Raw genomic sequence first — 16,962 nt, 5'->3', positions numbered from 1 at the left:
AACAAAATGAGTGAGCAAAAAGACAGATGGCTTCTAGTTTGGAGAATGTGCCAAATCCAAGTACCTCCTCCATGTAAAAAAAATTGTGGTTGAATTTATTGGTTAGAATTTAACGTGTTCCGCTCCTTTAAACACATCCACATTGTTGTCTATCCTTGCAACACATCCACGTTGTTGTCTATCCTTGAAACACATCCACGTTGTTGTCTATCCTTGAAACACATCCACGTTGTTGTCTATCCTTGAAACACATCCACGTTGTTGTCTATCCTTGAAACACATCCACGTTGTTGTCTGCCGTTACTGCCTTTCATCTGAGCACTTCATCTGGTGAAATGCCCCTCTGTACTCTTTAAACAACTGCCCACCCCACCATCCCTGGAAGATACCTTTCTCCTTTCTTTTTAAAACCGTTACACTTATTTATGTGTGTGTACACATGCAGACAGGTGCCACGGAGCATGTGTGAAGGATCTCTCCTTCTACCATGTGGGACCCAGGGATTGAACTCATGTCATCCCCTTTGCCTGCTGAGCCATCTCCCTGGCCCTGCCTTTCTGCTTTCTATGTCAGTGAGGCTGACTACGCTAGAGCCCTCATACAAGGAATCGTATGTTTGTATTTTTGTGTGTGTCCTCAGGTTCACCCATATTGTGGCTTGTGTCAAATTCCTCCCTTTTAAAGGCTAGTTAGTATTCTCCAGATGCCATTGCAGTCTTTGTGTATTTTGTAGTAGAGGCTGGCTGGTAGCATATTTTGTCCTTGTCTTCAACAAGACAACATTCTGTGGCACCTGGATGTGGATTCTTAGGGGTCAGTAACCATGTGCTATTAACTTTCATCTGATCTTTGGTGCATAAATGCTTGCTAGGCAGTCAACCTGTATGGAATATTCCTTGACACTGTGTGAATATATGTTGCTGTGATTGGTTTAATAAAGAAGCTGACTGGCCAGTAGCTGAACAAAGTAAGGTTAGGCAGGAGAGCCAGACTAGGAGAATGCTGGGAGGAAGAAGGGCAGAGTCTGGAGTTGCCAGCCAGATGCAGAGGGAGCAGGAGGTACAAGATGAAAGAGAGATAATGCCATGTGGTAGAATGTAGATTAATATAAATGGGTTAATTTAAATTGTAAGAGCTTTTTAAAATAAACTTTTAAAAATAAGCCTGAGCTATCGGCCAAGCATTTATAATTAATATTAAGTCTCCATGTTGGTTATCTGGGGAGTGGCTGGCAGGACAGAACTGATCAGCAGTCTAGATGGAAAATTCCGCCTACAAACATGTGGTTAACAGACATAACTAGTGTGGGTGCCAAATGACTCTTCTGGGCAGGACCTTTGGAATGGCCACCTGCAGATGGGGTTACGGATGAGTCTAGATTGTGACTTTCTGTTTTGAAGTTTTAGAAAATGTTGATCCAGCTCCAGAGAACTGATTTCTGCTGGCTAGTGAGAGGTTTAATACTCTTTCTTTCTGTAACTTTATTTTATTTATATAGTTTTGAGACAAGGTTTATTTGTGTAGCCCTGGCTGTCCTGGAACTTGCTCTCTAGACCAGGCTGGCCTCAAACTCACAGAGATCCACCTACCTCTGCCTCCCGAGTGCTGGGATTAAAGGTGTACACCACCACCACCTGGCTTAATTTTTCGGATTTTTAGTATTTTTTATCTTTTATAATTTTCTACATGTGTATATTGTATGTAAAGTATATCTTCCTCATACCCCCCAACTCTCCCTTTTCTCACCCCTCTCTACTCCTGTTGGTCCCTTAGACAGCTCTATTTCTCCTTTCAATTGGGTTATATATGTGTGTATGTGCATGATTTTATTTATCTATATAAAAATCTAGGAACCACAAATAAGAAAAAACATGACATTTGTCTTTTCTGTGATTGCCTTAATTTATTCAATGTAGTTTTTTTTAAGATCAGGTTTCACTCTTCAGTCCTTGTTGGCCTGCAACTTGCTGTATAAACTAATCTGGCCTCAATATTTGGGTGATTCTCCTCCCTCTGCCTCCCAAGTACTGGGATTATAGGAGTGTGCCACCACACTTGGCTCACTATGGGCTTCTGTTGTGCCACCAACAACTTTATCTCCAAAGATCACTGCTCCCCTTCCAAGGTAAAGAGATGCTTCTAGTAACAATTGCTTGTTCAGGGTATGTTTTTAGCTCCCCTTGCCTCTGTGTAGACCCATATGACTGAAATCTGGCCAATAAGATGTGGACACAAATAGAATATCTCAATTCTAGACTGATCTGTAACCTCCCTACACAAGTCCCCATGCTTGAGCCAATGAGATGGCTTGGTAGGTTGAGTGTACTTGCCACTAAGCCTGAAGGATCTGAGTTACTCCCCATGACACACAAAGCAGAAGGGAGACAACCAATTCCTGGAGTGCATCAGTCACTTTCCTGTTGCTGTGATAAAACACTAGGACCAGGGCAACTTGTAGAAGAGTTTCTTTCGGGCTTACAGGTCCAGAGAGTTACGGTCCATAACAGGGTGGAAATAGCAGGTGGCAGGTGACTGGAGCAGCAGCTGAGAGCTCACATATCCAGCCACAAACAGGACACTAACAGGGCTAACTGGATGCCTGCCCAAGTGACATAGTTCCTCCATCAAGGCCACACCTCCTAATCCTAATTTCGGCTCTGAAATCTTTGATCTCCAAGCTTTTTGGTGGGTGGGAAAACGTTACCCTCTGGTCTGTAGAAGTCACTGTTTAGTCAAGAATTTTGTCACTCAGAGCTACTAATGTTATCCCTAATGCATGCCAGATGTGGTGGTACATACCTTTAATCTCAGCATTTGGGAGGCAGAGGCAGGGACAGAGGCAGAAGCAGAGGTAGAGCAGTCTTTGTGAGTGTGTGTGTGTATGTGTGTGTGTGTGTGTGTGTGTGTGTGTGTGTGTATATGTGTGTGTGTGTGTGTGTGTGTGTATGTATGTGTGTGTGTGTGTGTGTGTGTGTGTGTGTGTGTGTGTGCGCGCGCGCGTGCGCGCGCACTCACATGCGCATGGAGACTGGGCCTGGCATGGGCTTTTGAAACCTCAAAGCCCACCCCCACTCCAGCAACACACTTCCTTCTAACAGGCCACCCCTATTCCAACAAGGCCACACCTCCTTATCCTTCCAAGACAGCTCATCAACTGGGTACTAAGCATGAAAATATTTGAGTTTATGGGGGGAGGGGGTCAATCTCATTCAAACCACCACAGCTTACAACCGAAACATCCGATGTTTGATGTTTTACTGTAGTGTGTCAGGTATGCTGTTAGTGGCTGTGAACACAACTGTAAATAAGGGGAAATTATTTTCTCCATGGATTTTCAACTCCAGTGGAGGGAGACAGAATACAAATAAATGAAGTCAATACTTGTAAGGGAAACAAAGATGTCACGGCCGAGGTGAAGCAGTAGAGGAAGGCTCTTTGAAGAATGGCCTTCAAGCAAAGACTGTCAGCCAAAGAAGATTCTGGCCGTGTAAGGTCCCAGAGAGAGGGTATTTCAGGCTGAGAGAGAAGCCCTGACTGAGGCAGCTTGCTCTAGGCAGGGGCAGACAGCCAGTCCTTGGGGGAGGCAGAAAGAGAGGTATGTACCATGCATGCTTTGATACAAGCCACAAGAGCCAGGAAGGCCTTTCTAGGTCATGGCCAGGAGTTGGGGTTGTATTACTTGTGAGATGAGAAACTACTGAAAGGCATTCAAGAGAAAAGTGATCCATAAACCACTTATTTACAGGTCCCCCCAGCACATCTGGAATCTCAGCTTTAGGGAGGCAGAGGCAATGAGAATTAAGTTTGAGGCCAGATTGGGTACTCAGTGAGAACCTGTTTTGAGCAAAACAAAAGGAAACAGAAACTTTTAAAAATTCCTCTGGCTGATGGGTGTGAACTGGCTTGAATGTACTGAGACCTGAAGTGAGGTCAATGTAGGTAAGAGGCGTGGCCACATTAAGGTGGGAGGCAAGGAGAGCATGGGATGGGCAGGTGGCCTTGGGTGTGGGGAGAAGCTGGGGAATGCAAGTTATGAGTTACAGATTGAGTGAACAGTGGGGAAGCGAGAGCCTTGCTGTGAGGGATGGGGAAGGAAAGAATCAAGGATGTGGCCATTATGTAGCTTAGACTGTAGATCTGGGGGCCATATTTTGAAACTAGGATCCTGGGAGTTTCCTTGTAAGGCCCCGTATTTTCCTGATTTCCCCTTGATGTGGGGCTGAGGTGAGGCAGGCAGGACCATAATTTATTCAAACAAGTGAAGATGCATTAGTTTAAGAAGTCTCTGCTTCGGCCTAGTCTGATCTATCTTTGGTGGACTCTGGTCTCTAAAAGATGGTCCGGGCCCAACACTAGATTTACATCTCCAGGGGGCAGGTGGGGAGACATGGAGAGAGGAGAGGAGGGGAGGGGAAGGGAAGAGAAGAGAAGGGAGGGGAGAGGAGGGGAGGGGAAGGGAAGGGAGGCGAGGGGAGGAGGGGAGGAGAGAGACTTACTGTACAGAAGTGAGCATGAAGCTTGCCAAAGATGTTTTGTCATGGGCTAAGTCCCTCCAACAGAAGGGGCTCAACTTTTACTTCAAAGGCAGTTAGAGCAATGAGCTGACTTACAGCAGGGTGCCCCTGGGACTGTTCATGCCCCCCACATCGCATGTTGGTCGCAGGGCTTGTCTGTGACTGTGATTGCATAAAGCAATGGCTCTGGTCCTGGCTGCACCAGGCTCTGGTCCTGTAAACCCTTCCAGCCTTCACTGGTGGGATAGAGCAACAAAGCATGGATTCCTGTTACCAGTCCGCCCCCTCCTCCAAAGCTCTCTTTTAGATTAGCCCTGTGGAGAGCTGCGGTTCAAAAACCAGTGGTCAAAAAGCAATTGAAACATAGCTAGTGACATTTAATAACGGCTGTTTTGATTAGCCATTAGCCTTGAAGCAATGATTCTACACTAAGCAATACCTTGCGTCCAGAAAAGGCACACTTTGTCTTGATTTTCTTGAGTGCTTTTTCATACCACAAGGTATTAAATGTGTCCATCACTCAATGCCAAGTTTTCTTAAGTTCCTTAAAGCAAAACTCACCATGCAATTCATACCAAAACGACCCACTTGATCAACACGTAAATGTCTGATTTTTCAACAGATGGGGTGTACTGGAGCTGGGGGCATCACAGGACTGTGACAATTGTCCTCGCTTTCCTCACAACTGTGTCAAATGTCAGCCCCCTCACCGGCCTGCCTCTGGCTGTCTCACCTGGACCCCTCAGTGGCTCTTGAAGCCAGCTGTTTGCACCACTGTTTCACTCAGCTCAGCGTAGGCCAGAAGCTTATTAAGGGGAACCCCGCAGGCCGCTCGAGTATGAACTTTGCTGATTAAGGAAAAGGGAGGAAGTAAGTCATTAACCAGCATCTACACACAGCGCCTGGCCTGTTTTTTTTTCTCTTTCTTTCTTTTTTTTTTTTTTTTAAATCTCCTCTTTCTTCAAGAAAATGAAAAGCAGAAGATGCTGCTGTTCCAGGTCTCTGAAAGAAGACGCCAGATCCAAGGACGAACATTCAACAGCTGTTTTGGAGCTGATTGTGGGAACAAACAAAAGGCACAGTTAAACAGCACAGGCATCTCTGTGGTTCGTACACAGTGTACAGCAGGCAAACAGAGCCAAGGAGAGCACGCCAAGAAAAAGACAATGCAAAAGGCGGCGGCGGCGGCGGCGGCGGCGGCAGCGGGGTGGGGGGTGGGGGAGGGTAGGTAAATCATCATCGCTACGGTTGCGATTCGAATTAAATGTAAACTAGAAGTGACTTGCTTCACGCTGGTAAGAAAGCTAAGGGAAGTCTACAGCAAGTGGCCCAGGGGTTGCTGAAGTCCACTTCCTACCCAGAGACTTTCAAAATTTAGCCTATTCTTAATGAAACACAGGAAAATAAAAACAGTCTTTTGATGAGCCAGGGTGAGCGTTCCTCCTCGAACACTCCTAGAAGTTCCTAATTCCTTCTCCCCTCCTCTCTTCTTCCTGTCTTCTTCCTTCTAATTCCTCTTCAGCCTCTCCCTCTCCTCTCGCCTCCTGCCTTCCCCCCTCTTTCTCCCCCTTTCCCCTTCACTTATTTCCTTGGCTCCTTTCTCTTTCCTCCCTCTCTCCCCTCCTCCCTTCTCCCTCCTCCCTCCCCTCCCGCTCCTTGTGTTTTAACAAGCCTGTTCGGAGGGAGAGCCGGAGGGGAGATGGACAGGAATTCGTGCTTTACACCCGAGAGGGAGACGAAAGGGAGAGTCAGACGAGAAGAACATGGAGGGAGCAGGCTGTGGGCATAATGGAGGTCTACTGTGTGAATCCTAGAGCTTGAGCAAAATGCTCAACACCGTGTGCTCGCACTGCGAAGAGGGCTGAGGGAATCTTGGGCAACAACCGGGAACTGGCCTGATTTTTGGCAAGGGAAGAAATCAAGAACACATGGAAGATGACAAATTAGGATCACGAAGTAGAGTTAGTAATTTGTAGAAATTGGAGAGAGGGCTGGGGATCCTCATTGTGACAGTTGGGGTTTCCGCCAAGTTTACCTAACTCTCTGAAGGCCAGAGAAGCTTCATCTGGGATGTATTTGCAAGGATTTGTGAGACTTTTTTTTTTTTTTCATTTAAGCTACGTGGCTGCGAAGCCATGGAGTGTCCTGTGTCCCCCCCACCCACACTGCTCTGGGATAGGATTTCACTATGTGGTTTAGTCTAGTCTCTTGGCCCACTTCCTGCCCCAGCCTCCCCAGTGCTGAAGTACAGGTGTGCAGCGTTGCCCCTGGCCCATGCACCGCTTTTTACTGAGAGCTGTGCACTGTAGTTTTTGAGTCCTACTTGGAATGACGATCAATTTTCTACAAGTTCCAGGAGTCCTTAATGCACACTTTCCAATTCTGGCTATATCCTTTGTCCTTACAGCCACTAGTCCACCTACCCATGGACTCAGCAGACCCACTGCACACTGTCTGTGCTTAAGACATTATTATTAAGACACACTACTCCAGGCACTTGGGGGTAAACAAATAACAGACAAGACATCTTAATCTCAAGGAGCTCAGTCTGAAGATAACCATACTGGGCTGAATCACTCCCCCCTCAAACCCAAGATACGTCTGAGACCTGGTTCCTGATACTGAGGAAACGCCAAGTGAGATTATTTGGATTTAGGGTGGGCTGTAAATCTAATGACAGTGTCTTTTTAAGAGACAGAAAAGGAGAAGACGGAGAAACAACAGACACATGAGGATGGAGGTGGAGAAATGTATGCAGGGCCGAGCCAAGGAGCGGAAAGGGTTGGCAGCTACCACCAGAAGCGAGGAGAGAGGCATGATGCTGGTTTTCTCCTCAGGGCCTTCAGTGCTTTGGCAGGTCAAGGTGGGAGATGAAGCAAAAGAGGAAGCAATTAGAGATTTTGTGTTGGGGCAAGAAAAAAAAATACATGAATTTCTTTCTATGTTCAGACATGGTGTTGCTAGGGATGTAGTTCACGCAGAAGAATGCTTGCTTAGCACAGGAGAGGCTGTAATTTCAAGTCCCAGGCTTGAAAAAGTAAAATAAAAACTCGTATCAGAGACAGCGGTGTGTTAAATTGGCTACGTGGTTCCAGTCACCTCTAGATATACCTCAAACAGAACACTGGTCTGGCTACCAAGGAAGGAAACACTGCCCTCTGCTGGAAACACCAAACTGTGCTAATCGAATTTGTTCTTTGGTTGCTTTTTGTGAACCTCTCCCAGTATGCTTCGCAGGCTGGCCCCATGCTCATGATACTCCTGTCTCAGTATCCTGAGGGCTGGGATGACAGACATCTACCACCATACTCGTCTCATTAAACAGCTAAAAGAGATTTATTTTTGTGTCCCAGAACTCCATTGGCAGAGGCAGGCAGGTCTCTGTGAGTTTGAGGCCATCCATCCTTGTGTGCATGAAGGATCCCAGTTCTGTCAGGGTTGCATAGTGAGACCTCGTCTCAAAAAAATATTCCGTTTTTATTTATATGTACATGGTGTGTGTGTGTGTGTGTGTGTGTGTGTGTGTGTGTGTGTGTGTGTGTTCACGCAGGTGCCCGAAGAAGGCAGACAAGCATGTCAGATCCTCGGAGCTACAGGCAGGTATTGTGTGGGCGCTGGGAACCAAACTCTGTCCTCTGAAAGAGCAGCAAGTGCTCTTAACTATTGAGCCTTCACTCCAGCCTATCATTGACCAATTTTAAAACAGTTCTACTGAGAAGTACTTGACCTACTCAAAACCGCACACATGAATGTCTATAATCTGATGAGTTTGCTTGCACGCATGCAAACATCCACAGTTTCATCATTACCATCAAGGTAATGGACATACTCAATACCTCTCAGTTTCCTTGTGTTCCTTTGTTTTCCTTTGCTTTGTTTTATGGTAAAAATATGTACTACAGATGTACTCTGTTAACAGACTTTTTTTGAGTGTAGGATGCCATATTGCTAACCACAGGCATTAGGTTGTACAGCAGCTCTCTAGAGTTTATCCGTCTCCTCTAACTGGAAACATCCCATGGGCAGCAGCTCAGCATTTCCCTATCTCTAAGCTGTCTTGTTTGCCTTGTTTGAACTTGTTTGGATATGTGCAAAGTGTTTTCCAAAGCACTTGCACCATTGTGCACTTCTGCAGTGCACGGTGGGCCAGTTTGTCCGTGTTCTCACAGGAAGAAACAGGTTTAAAAACCCATTTTCTCCTCCCTCACCTTCCCTTGGTCCATAAGCATTGATTTTACCTTCTATGTCTCACGTACCGTGCCTAACACCAGGGATTCAAAGATCAAGGTGCCACTGTCAGCCTGGGATGCATGAGACCCCTGTCTCGAAAAAAAAGTAAAAACGACAAATCCCAAACTGATCAAACAGACAGACAGACAGACACACACACACATAGAAACATGAGAAAAGAAAGGCAGACATAGGAGCCTTTCCAAATGAGAAATTATATCAAGTGAACACTTGATGGGCTGTGAATCTTAGCTTCTAATTTCACATATGGGTGTTTACATGGATTTTTATATGGGGATATTTATATGGGAGTGAGTGTGGGCAGAGGTCAGGAAATTACAGCAGGGCCTGTGAGATGAGACAAAAGAGACTTTAAGGGTGGGAAGGGTGATAAAACACGTGATATGAAAATGGAAGGGGGAATACAGGAGGTAGAAGGGTACATGTTGTGGAATATTATTTTAAGGTGTGTTACATTTGTTTGTGCTATGGAACATTTGTTTAATGATGCAAAGATGTGTTGCGTTCTTTTATGTTGCATTTGTTTAACTCTGTGAAGCTGTGTTAGTGTGCCTGTCTAAAACACCTAATGGTCTAATAAAGAGTTGAACGGCCGGGGCGGAGCCACAAAAGGGATTGTGGGAGAAAGGCTTCTTCCTTTCCTCTGGCGGCAGCCATCAGGTGAGCCAAGATGGGTGCATACAAATACATCCAGGAGCTATGGAGGAAGAAGCAGTCGGATGTGATGCGCTTTCTCCTGAGGGTCCGCTGCTGGCAGTACCGCCAGCTCTCGGCGCTGCACAGGGCTCCCCGCCCCACCCGGCCTGACAAAGCGCGAAGGCTGGGATACAAGGCCAAGCAAGGTTATGTCATATACAGGATTCGTGTCCGCCGTGGTGGCCGCAAACGCCCAGTTCCTAAGGGTGCAACTTATGGCAAGCCTGTCCATCATGGTGTTAACCAGCTAAAGTTTGCCCGAAGCCTTCAGTCTGTTGCTGAGGAGAGAGCTGGACGCCATTGTGGGGCTCTGAGAGTCCTGAATTCTTACTGGGTTGGCGAAGATTCCACATACAAATTTTTTGAGGTTATCCTCATTGATCCATTCCATAAAGCTATCAGAAGAAACCCTGACACCCAATGGATCACCAAACCAGTCCACAAGCACAGAGAGATGCGTGGGCTGACATCTGCTGGCCGCAAGAGCCGTGGCCTTGGAAAGGGCCACAAGTTCCACCACACTATTGGTGGCTCTCGCCGTGCAGCCTGGAGAAGGCGCAATACTCTGCAGCTCCACCGTTACCGCTAATACACGTAATGTTTGTAAAATTCATACCCAATAAACAATTTAGGAACGTCAAAAAAAAAAAAAAAAAAGAGTTGAACGGCCAATGCAAGGCAGGAGAAAGGATAGGCGGGGCGGGCAGGCAGAGAGAATAAACAGAGGGAGAAATCTGGGAAAGAAGGAGGATCAAGAGAACAAGGAGAGGAGGACGCTAGGGGCCAGTCACCCACCCAGCCACCCAGCCACCCACCCAGCCACCCAGCCACCCACCCAGCCACCCAGCCACCCAGCCACACGGTCACAGGCAGCCATGGAGTAAGAGTGAAAGTAAAACATACAGAAGTAAGAAAAAGGAAAAGTCCAGAGGCAAAAGGTAGACAGGATAATTTAAGTTAAGGAAAGCTGGCTAGAAATAAGTCAAACTAAGGCCTGACATTTATAAGTAATAGTAGGTCTCCATGAGTGATTTATTTGGGAGCTAGGTGTTGGGCCCCCAAAAGAGCAAAGAACAACAAGCCAAAAGAGTAAAAAAAAAAGCCAACAACAGGTACAATTGGGGACTAAGGGGGGAGGGTTATGGGGGAGAGGAGTGGGGAGGGGGAAATCAACCAAAGCTATGTATGTATGAGAATGTCATAAGGAAATTAAAAAATCAAAAGTTAAAAGTTATAAAGTTGCCGGGGCGGTGGTGGCGCACGCCTTTAATCCCAGCACTCGGGAGGCAGAGCCAGGCGGATCTCTGTGAGTTCGAGGCCAGCCTGGACTACCAAGTGAGTTCCAGGAAAGGCGCAAAGCAGAGAAACCCTGTCTCGGAAAAAAAAAAAAAAAAAAAAAACCAAAAAACAAAAGTTATAAAGTTAACTTGTTTTCTGGTTTTGAATGGGGGAACTAACATTTTCATTTTGAATTTTTTAAAGATGTATTTATTTTATTTTATGTGTGTGAGTGTTTTGCCTGTCTGTCTGTATGTAGGTATGTGCACCACCTGTGTGCCTGTTGCTTCTGGTAGTCAGAAGAGGGAGTCCGATTCCCCTGGCACGGGGCTTATGGATGGTTATGAAGTACCTCATGGATGCTAGAGATCAAATCCAGGTCCTCTGCAGGAGAAAAAAGTGCTGAACCATCTCTCTACCTCCAACACATTTTCATGTTTTACTGAGCGAAATAAATCAGCAGCTGGTTTCACACCTTGCATGACTACATACAGGGAGAGAATACTAAACATTTACATGGAGAACATTATGGATACAGGGGTGGAGAATTGGGTCTTGGATCTAATTTAGCACCCAATACATTGCATTCCATAGACTAAGACAGCATGTATTTTATGAGGACCTCCAGGAGGGAGAGGAGACTTATAACACTCTCATCTTCAAAGTTTCTTCTTGAGAGTAATAAAGGATGCTATCAGATGCAGAAAAAAAAATCAGTTGACATACGACCTTCTCTTTTAAATGTATAAATACGATCTAATTTGGAGTTGATTGCTGTTTTATCTCTTCAAACCGTGGAAAATCTTAGCTGATCTCATACACTACTGGCTTCATTAACAGTGTTGTTTTGCTAAGGAGCCCATAAATTACAGTGGTTGGATAGCCCTCTGAATTGCAGGGACGGGACATAACAGGATGTCTGCAAAAGCCAGGCAGAGACAGTGGTCTGACTTTGTACCTTACCGTGTCCCCATTCTCTTCTTCAGATAAAACTCACTTGCCATTAGCCTCGTTTTGTCTCTTGATCCAGTTCCCATCATGTGTGTCATAGACAGGCTCAAGTTTGGAGAAAAGATGCAGGCTTGCACTCTGTTGCTTGCCCAAGGTCTCTCAAGCAGTAATTAGACAACCCAAGATTGGAATCAAGTTTTCTTTGTACTTAAAAAGAGTTGCATTTCATTTAAAGAGATTATAGTCTTTCTTTTTCAAATACTATTTGAGGGCTACACACATGCGCACATGTACACACACACACACACACACACACACACACACACACACACACACACACGCATGCATGCTTGCGAGCACAGTTTATTTTATAGGGATTTAAATCTCTGTCTGGCCAAAAAAGTTTAGTTTGCACAAAAACATTACCACAGATAGTTTTTAAGACTTTGAAAAAGTTCTTCGTTGGCAATTCTATTAACCATTAGACAAGAAATTAGAGAAACAAACACACTGTCTGCTTAATTCAGCTCTTCAATAGAGTTTCACTTAGGAATATGTGTTTCCATCCCAGAAATGATTAGCGGACGGTTAAATTACAAGAAAAAGAAGAATTAACATTTTGAATGAAAGCGTATATAATGAGGGAGCTTGAAGTGGGAGAAAATTACTCCCAAATAGAATAGAATTTAGAACAAGAGAAAAGCTGCCTAGTTATGTACATTACCCATTTCAACCACTACACTTTGAGTTCTTCTTTAGTTTGGGCTGGTCTTTTATTAATTTTTTTCAAGACAGGGTCTCATGATGTAGTCCAGGCTGGCCTGCCACTCCTGATCTTCCTGTCCCCAGCCTCCCCACTGTTAGGATGGCAGCTGTGGGACAGCTCACATGGCCGCTTGAACCCTTAAACTTTTCTGTCCAGGATTGTGCTAAAGGCACACCGCCCATCTCGAGCCCCTGAAAGGGTGTGCAGACTGCTCAACAGCACACGGATAAAGCTGCTGTCACTTCTTTTTCATTTTCTATCTTGACCACTGAAAAAAACTACCCAAGTGCTGGGCAGGTGGCATATGCACGCCTTTAATCCCAGCCCTCAGGAGGCAGGGGCAGGCAGATCTCTGTGAGTTCGAGGCCAGCCTGGTCTACAGAGTGAGATCTAGGGCAGCCAGGGCTACAGAAGGAAACCCTGTCTTGAACACCCCCCACCCCCAAATACCCAAGAGCCAGGCATAGCAAACAAACAGGGATTTAAAAATTACTTTGTGTGTGTGTGTGTGTGTGTGTGTGTGTGTGTGTGTGTGTGCGCTATGACATGCATGTAGAGGTCAAGGAACAACTTTGTGGAACCAGCTCTCTCCTTCCATCTTTATATGGATTCTGAGGGTTGAACTCAGGGCATCATTAGGCTTGTGTGGCATCTTGATGGCCCCATCTTTTTTTAAAACATTCTATTGATTTTTTTATGGATTTCATATCATGCATCCTATCCCACTCATCTCCCTGTCCCCTCACTTCTGCCCTCTGCTCTTGCAACCTCCCCTTCAACAAAACAAAATTTAAAAGTAAAACCCAAAACACCAAAACAAGCAAACAAATCCCATATGGAAGCTGTACTGTGGCCCAGTGAGTCACACAGTTTACCCTTTAGTCCACATATCTTTACTTGCAAGTGTTCATTGCTATGAGTCATTGGTCTGGCTTGAGGCCTCTGGTTTCTGTTAAACCATCTATACTGGGTTCTCCCTGGGGATCCTCTTGGGTATCCTGTTGTTTGTTGTCCTGTGTCATGGAGATCCCACATCTTTGGATCTGCAGGTCTGGCCCCTTCACATGCTCCAGCAGTTTATAGATGAGGTGGATGTTGGGGTGGGCTAACTCACTGGGTTGGTCAGCCCGCCAGCTTTCCCTCATTGTCTCCGCCAGGGAGAGCTCTCCAGCACTGCCCTGGCTAGCTCACCCAATGCAGCAGGCAGCAAGAAGAGGGGTCAGTTCTACTCTCAGGCTTTTAGATCTGGGTCACCCACACTCACACCACCAGGGCCAGCTCTACTGTTTTGTCCAGGCAGGTGCAGGGTCTGCTCTCCTGATTGCTGTACTTGATGAGAGACAAGGACAGCTCTTTGGTTTTCACGCCCCCAGGCTGGCTCCCCCGACCCCTGCCACAGGTGGCAAGGAGTGGGGGGGGGGGGGCATATTTCCCCTCATCCACGCCACCACATGGCGTACGAGGGAGGGGCAGGCCACTCTTCGGCTCTCACGACCACAGGACCAGCTCACCTGAGCCCCCTTGATGGCCCTGTCTTAATTAACCATTTTTTACTGCACAGTTCAGTAGTGTAAAGTGCATTCTCATTGCTGTGCAAGTGATTTTCAGAGCATTTCCGTTTCACAAATGGCAACTCTACACCAATTTCTCCTTGTCCTTTCCCTGGCCCTTAGCAGCTGCTTTTATATTTTCTCTTTCTATGATTTTTAGAATTTCTTTTTATTATTTTATTATCTTGTGGGGGTTTGAATGAGAATGGCTGCCATAGGTTCCTATGTTTGAATACTTGGTCCCAATTAGCGGAACTGTTTGGGAAAGATTTGGAGATATGGCCTTGTTTGGAGAGGTGCGTCATTCGGGGTTGGGGACTGAGGTTTAAACCATTCCCAGTCGCTCTCCCCAGCTCCCAAACACAAGATTGCCAATTATTGTACTGCCTAAGTGCCCTGAAAATATGAATTCAGGACACACTACCACTTTCTTAAAATTTCCCCAGAACCTCTTAATCTCTGCCTAAATTCAGCTCTAACCCCATTCCCTCTTCTGTTGGAGGAAACGTCTCTAGGGACCCCTGAAGCCATGTTTTGCTGGCTGCTCAAGCTACACGAAGCTAATTTGGTGTGGTCTACAGGTGTGCTCCTCAGGTTTTTTTGCACCCGGCCTTTTTGTTCCCCCTGCTTAGCATCAGTATTGTGAAAGAAATGTGAAAAGGCACTGTTTTCAAAGCTAGGCATTTTCTTCTTTTCTCTTTCCTGTCTCCAATATGGTTTAATCCCACACATCCCTCTTTTTAAAATGTCCACTGTTTCAGGGGAAACTGTTTAGGCAGCTATTGTTTGTGAACATTAAACAGAATATAAAATCGCGGTGATCAGTGTGACTTTAGGTAGTGATCGTTGGAGGCTGGGAGGTTCTGTAGATGTAACACGATGGCGTGAGAGGTACATTGAGGCTCTGTTTGATTGGGGGTTAAGGGAATTTGATTGCCAGGACTAGAGCTTGGGACTAAGGTGAAACTGAGTTGGGCATTCGTGCAAAAATTTAATGTAGTGCTAAAGTTTTTTTAAAAAACCCTTAAAAGCAAAATATCATCAACAGTCAGCAATATTTTGAAAAAATGTTTGGGCAAAAGTATCTATGATGAATGCAAACTAAAAAAATAAAAGAAAAAGAAAGGCAAGTTTTGTGGCTCACATCTTTAATCCTAGCACCCAGAAGGCAGAAGCAGACAGATTTTTGTGTATTGGAGACCAGCCTGGTCTACACAGTGATTTCCAGGCCAGCCAGGGCTACATAGTCAAACCCCGCCTCAAATAACCCAATAATAATAATAATAATGGGATGTATAAAAGGATTTACACCTATACTTGCATAACCTCGAGAGTGAGTATCTCGCCTGCCTTCCTCTTAGTCCCAGCCCTAGAAAGGATGATGGCTAGCCAGTGGTCAGTCGTGGTCTCACTATTCTGGCTCTCGGCCTCACTGGGAATTACTAATCCCAAATGGAAAGGGGTTCAAGTGCACACCTTGGCCAGGGAATGCTTGGCTGGAGGGAAGATGGTTCTCATGACATGTGCTTCAATGTTAAGTGGAGCTGAGATTTCAGGGATTGGATCTGGAACAAGGAGATAACAGATGATAATGTCTGACCATACTACTCTCCCTAAAGAGCTAGTCTATGGGGGCTGGAGAGATGGCTCAGCGGTTACTTCCAGAGGTCCTGAGTTCAATTCCCAGCAATCATATGGTGGCTCACAACCATCTGTAATGAGATCTGGTGTCCTCTTCTGGTTTACAGGCATACATGCAGGCAGAACACTGTACATAGTAAATAAAATAAATCCTAAAAAGGTGGGTGGCGGTGGCACACACCTTCAATGCCAGCACTCGGGAGGCAGAGCCAGGTGGATCTCTGTAAGTTTGAGGCCAGCCTGGTCTACAGAGCAAGATCCAGGACAGGCATCAAAACTACACAGAGAAACCCTGTCTCGGGGGAAAAAAAACCCAAAAAACAAAAAAACAAAACACACACAAAAAAGCTAGTCTATGGGGGTAACCTAGTTGGGTGACTATTGGAGACTCTCAGGGTCTCAAATGGAGGGATGTTGGTGAGTCAGAAGCAACAAAGAACATTGCTATTGCAATTTGGGTGGCTGGAGCACCACTGTCATGCAAGGAGCCAAGACTGAAGATGTATTACATGTACAAAAAACATGTGGGACAAAACAGACCCCCCATGGAGCCAGATGGCAGGCATGTGGAAATTAGATTTCCGTGTATTCTGCTGGGAATGGGGCCAATCTGGAGAGATACAATTTTCTGGTACTTGTAAGCACATTGAAGAGCAAGGTTAGGTAGCCTGTGTAAAATTAGGTTTTCTGGGCATATATGCAAGGAAAATATTTTCTGGGAAAAATATTATTGGAGAAATAACACAATAGCTGTATAGAAGCTTTTGAAGTCTTTCTTAGTGTGCTTTTTCTTTCTTCTTTCTGTGGCTGTAGGGATTGAACCTAGGGCCTTGTGCACGTGAGACAAGTGCTTGCTTGCATCCCTGAGATTTATCTATAGCTTTCTTAGTGTTCTTCTGTGATGTTTTTATTAGCCAAGTATCACGTCCATGACTTGTCTTATGTCAAATCTGCAACCCAAAGCTGCTTTTAGCACATTCAATTGATATCTTAGTTACTGTTCTCTTGCTGTGAAGAGATACCATGACCAAGGTGACTGAACCCAAAATATTCAAGGTTTTATTAGGATTAAGATCTGAACTGAGAGCTGGTCATGGTGAGATGCACATCTGTAGCACTAGCAGGAGGATCAAGGGTTCAAGTCCAGCTTGAGTACATAGTGGGATCTTGTTTCTAAAAAAAAAAAAAAAAAGAAAGAAAGAAAGATCCCCAGTATTGAAATAAATAGATAATAAACAAATACATTAACAAAAATCACCAAGGTCTTGGTTTTTCTAATGATGTTCTTATTAGAAACATTGAGCCAGGTTTCTAG

General features: G+C 45.4%; 1 protein-coding gene across 1 annotated transcript; it reads left to right on the top strand.

Moving 5' to 3' along the window:
* The first annotated feature begins 9,420 nt into the window (after positions 1 to 9,420).
* Positions 9,421 to 10,107, top strand: LOC128114891 (60S ribosomal protein L15). The gene has a single exon (XM_052745263.1). It carries the CDS (start codon positions 9,436 to 9,438, stop codon positions 10,048 to 10,050), a length of 615 nt encoding a protein of 204 aa, XP_052601223.1. The 5' UTR covers positions 9,421 to 9,435; the 3' UTR covers positions 10,051 to 10,107.
* The last annotated feature ends 6,855 nt before the right edge of the window (positions 10,108 to 16,962 follow it).

This window comes from Peromyscus californicus, unplaced genomic scaffold (assembly GCF_007827085.1).
Source record: "Peromyscus californicus insignis strain IS unplaced genomic scaffold, ASM782708v3 Scaffold_10__1_contigs__length_136768540, whole genome shotgun sequence".
Taxonomy (NCBI): domain Eukaryota; kingdom Metazoa; phylum Chordata; class Mammalia; order Rodentia; family Cricetidae; genus Peromyscus; species Peromyscus californicus.
The sequence above is the reverse complement of the archived record's forward strand: the minus strand, read 5'-3'. Positions and strand labels throughout refer to the sequence as shown.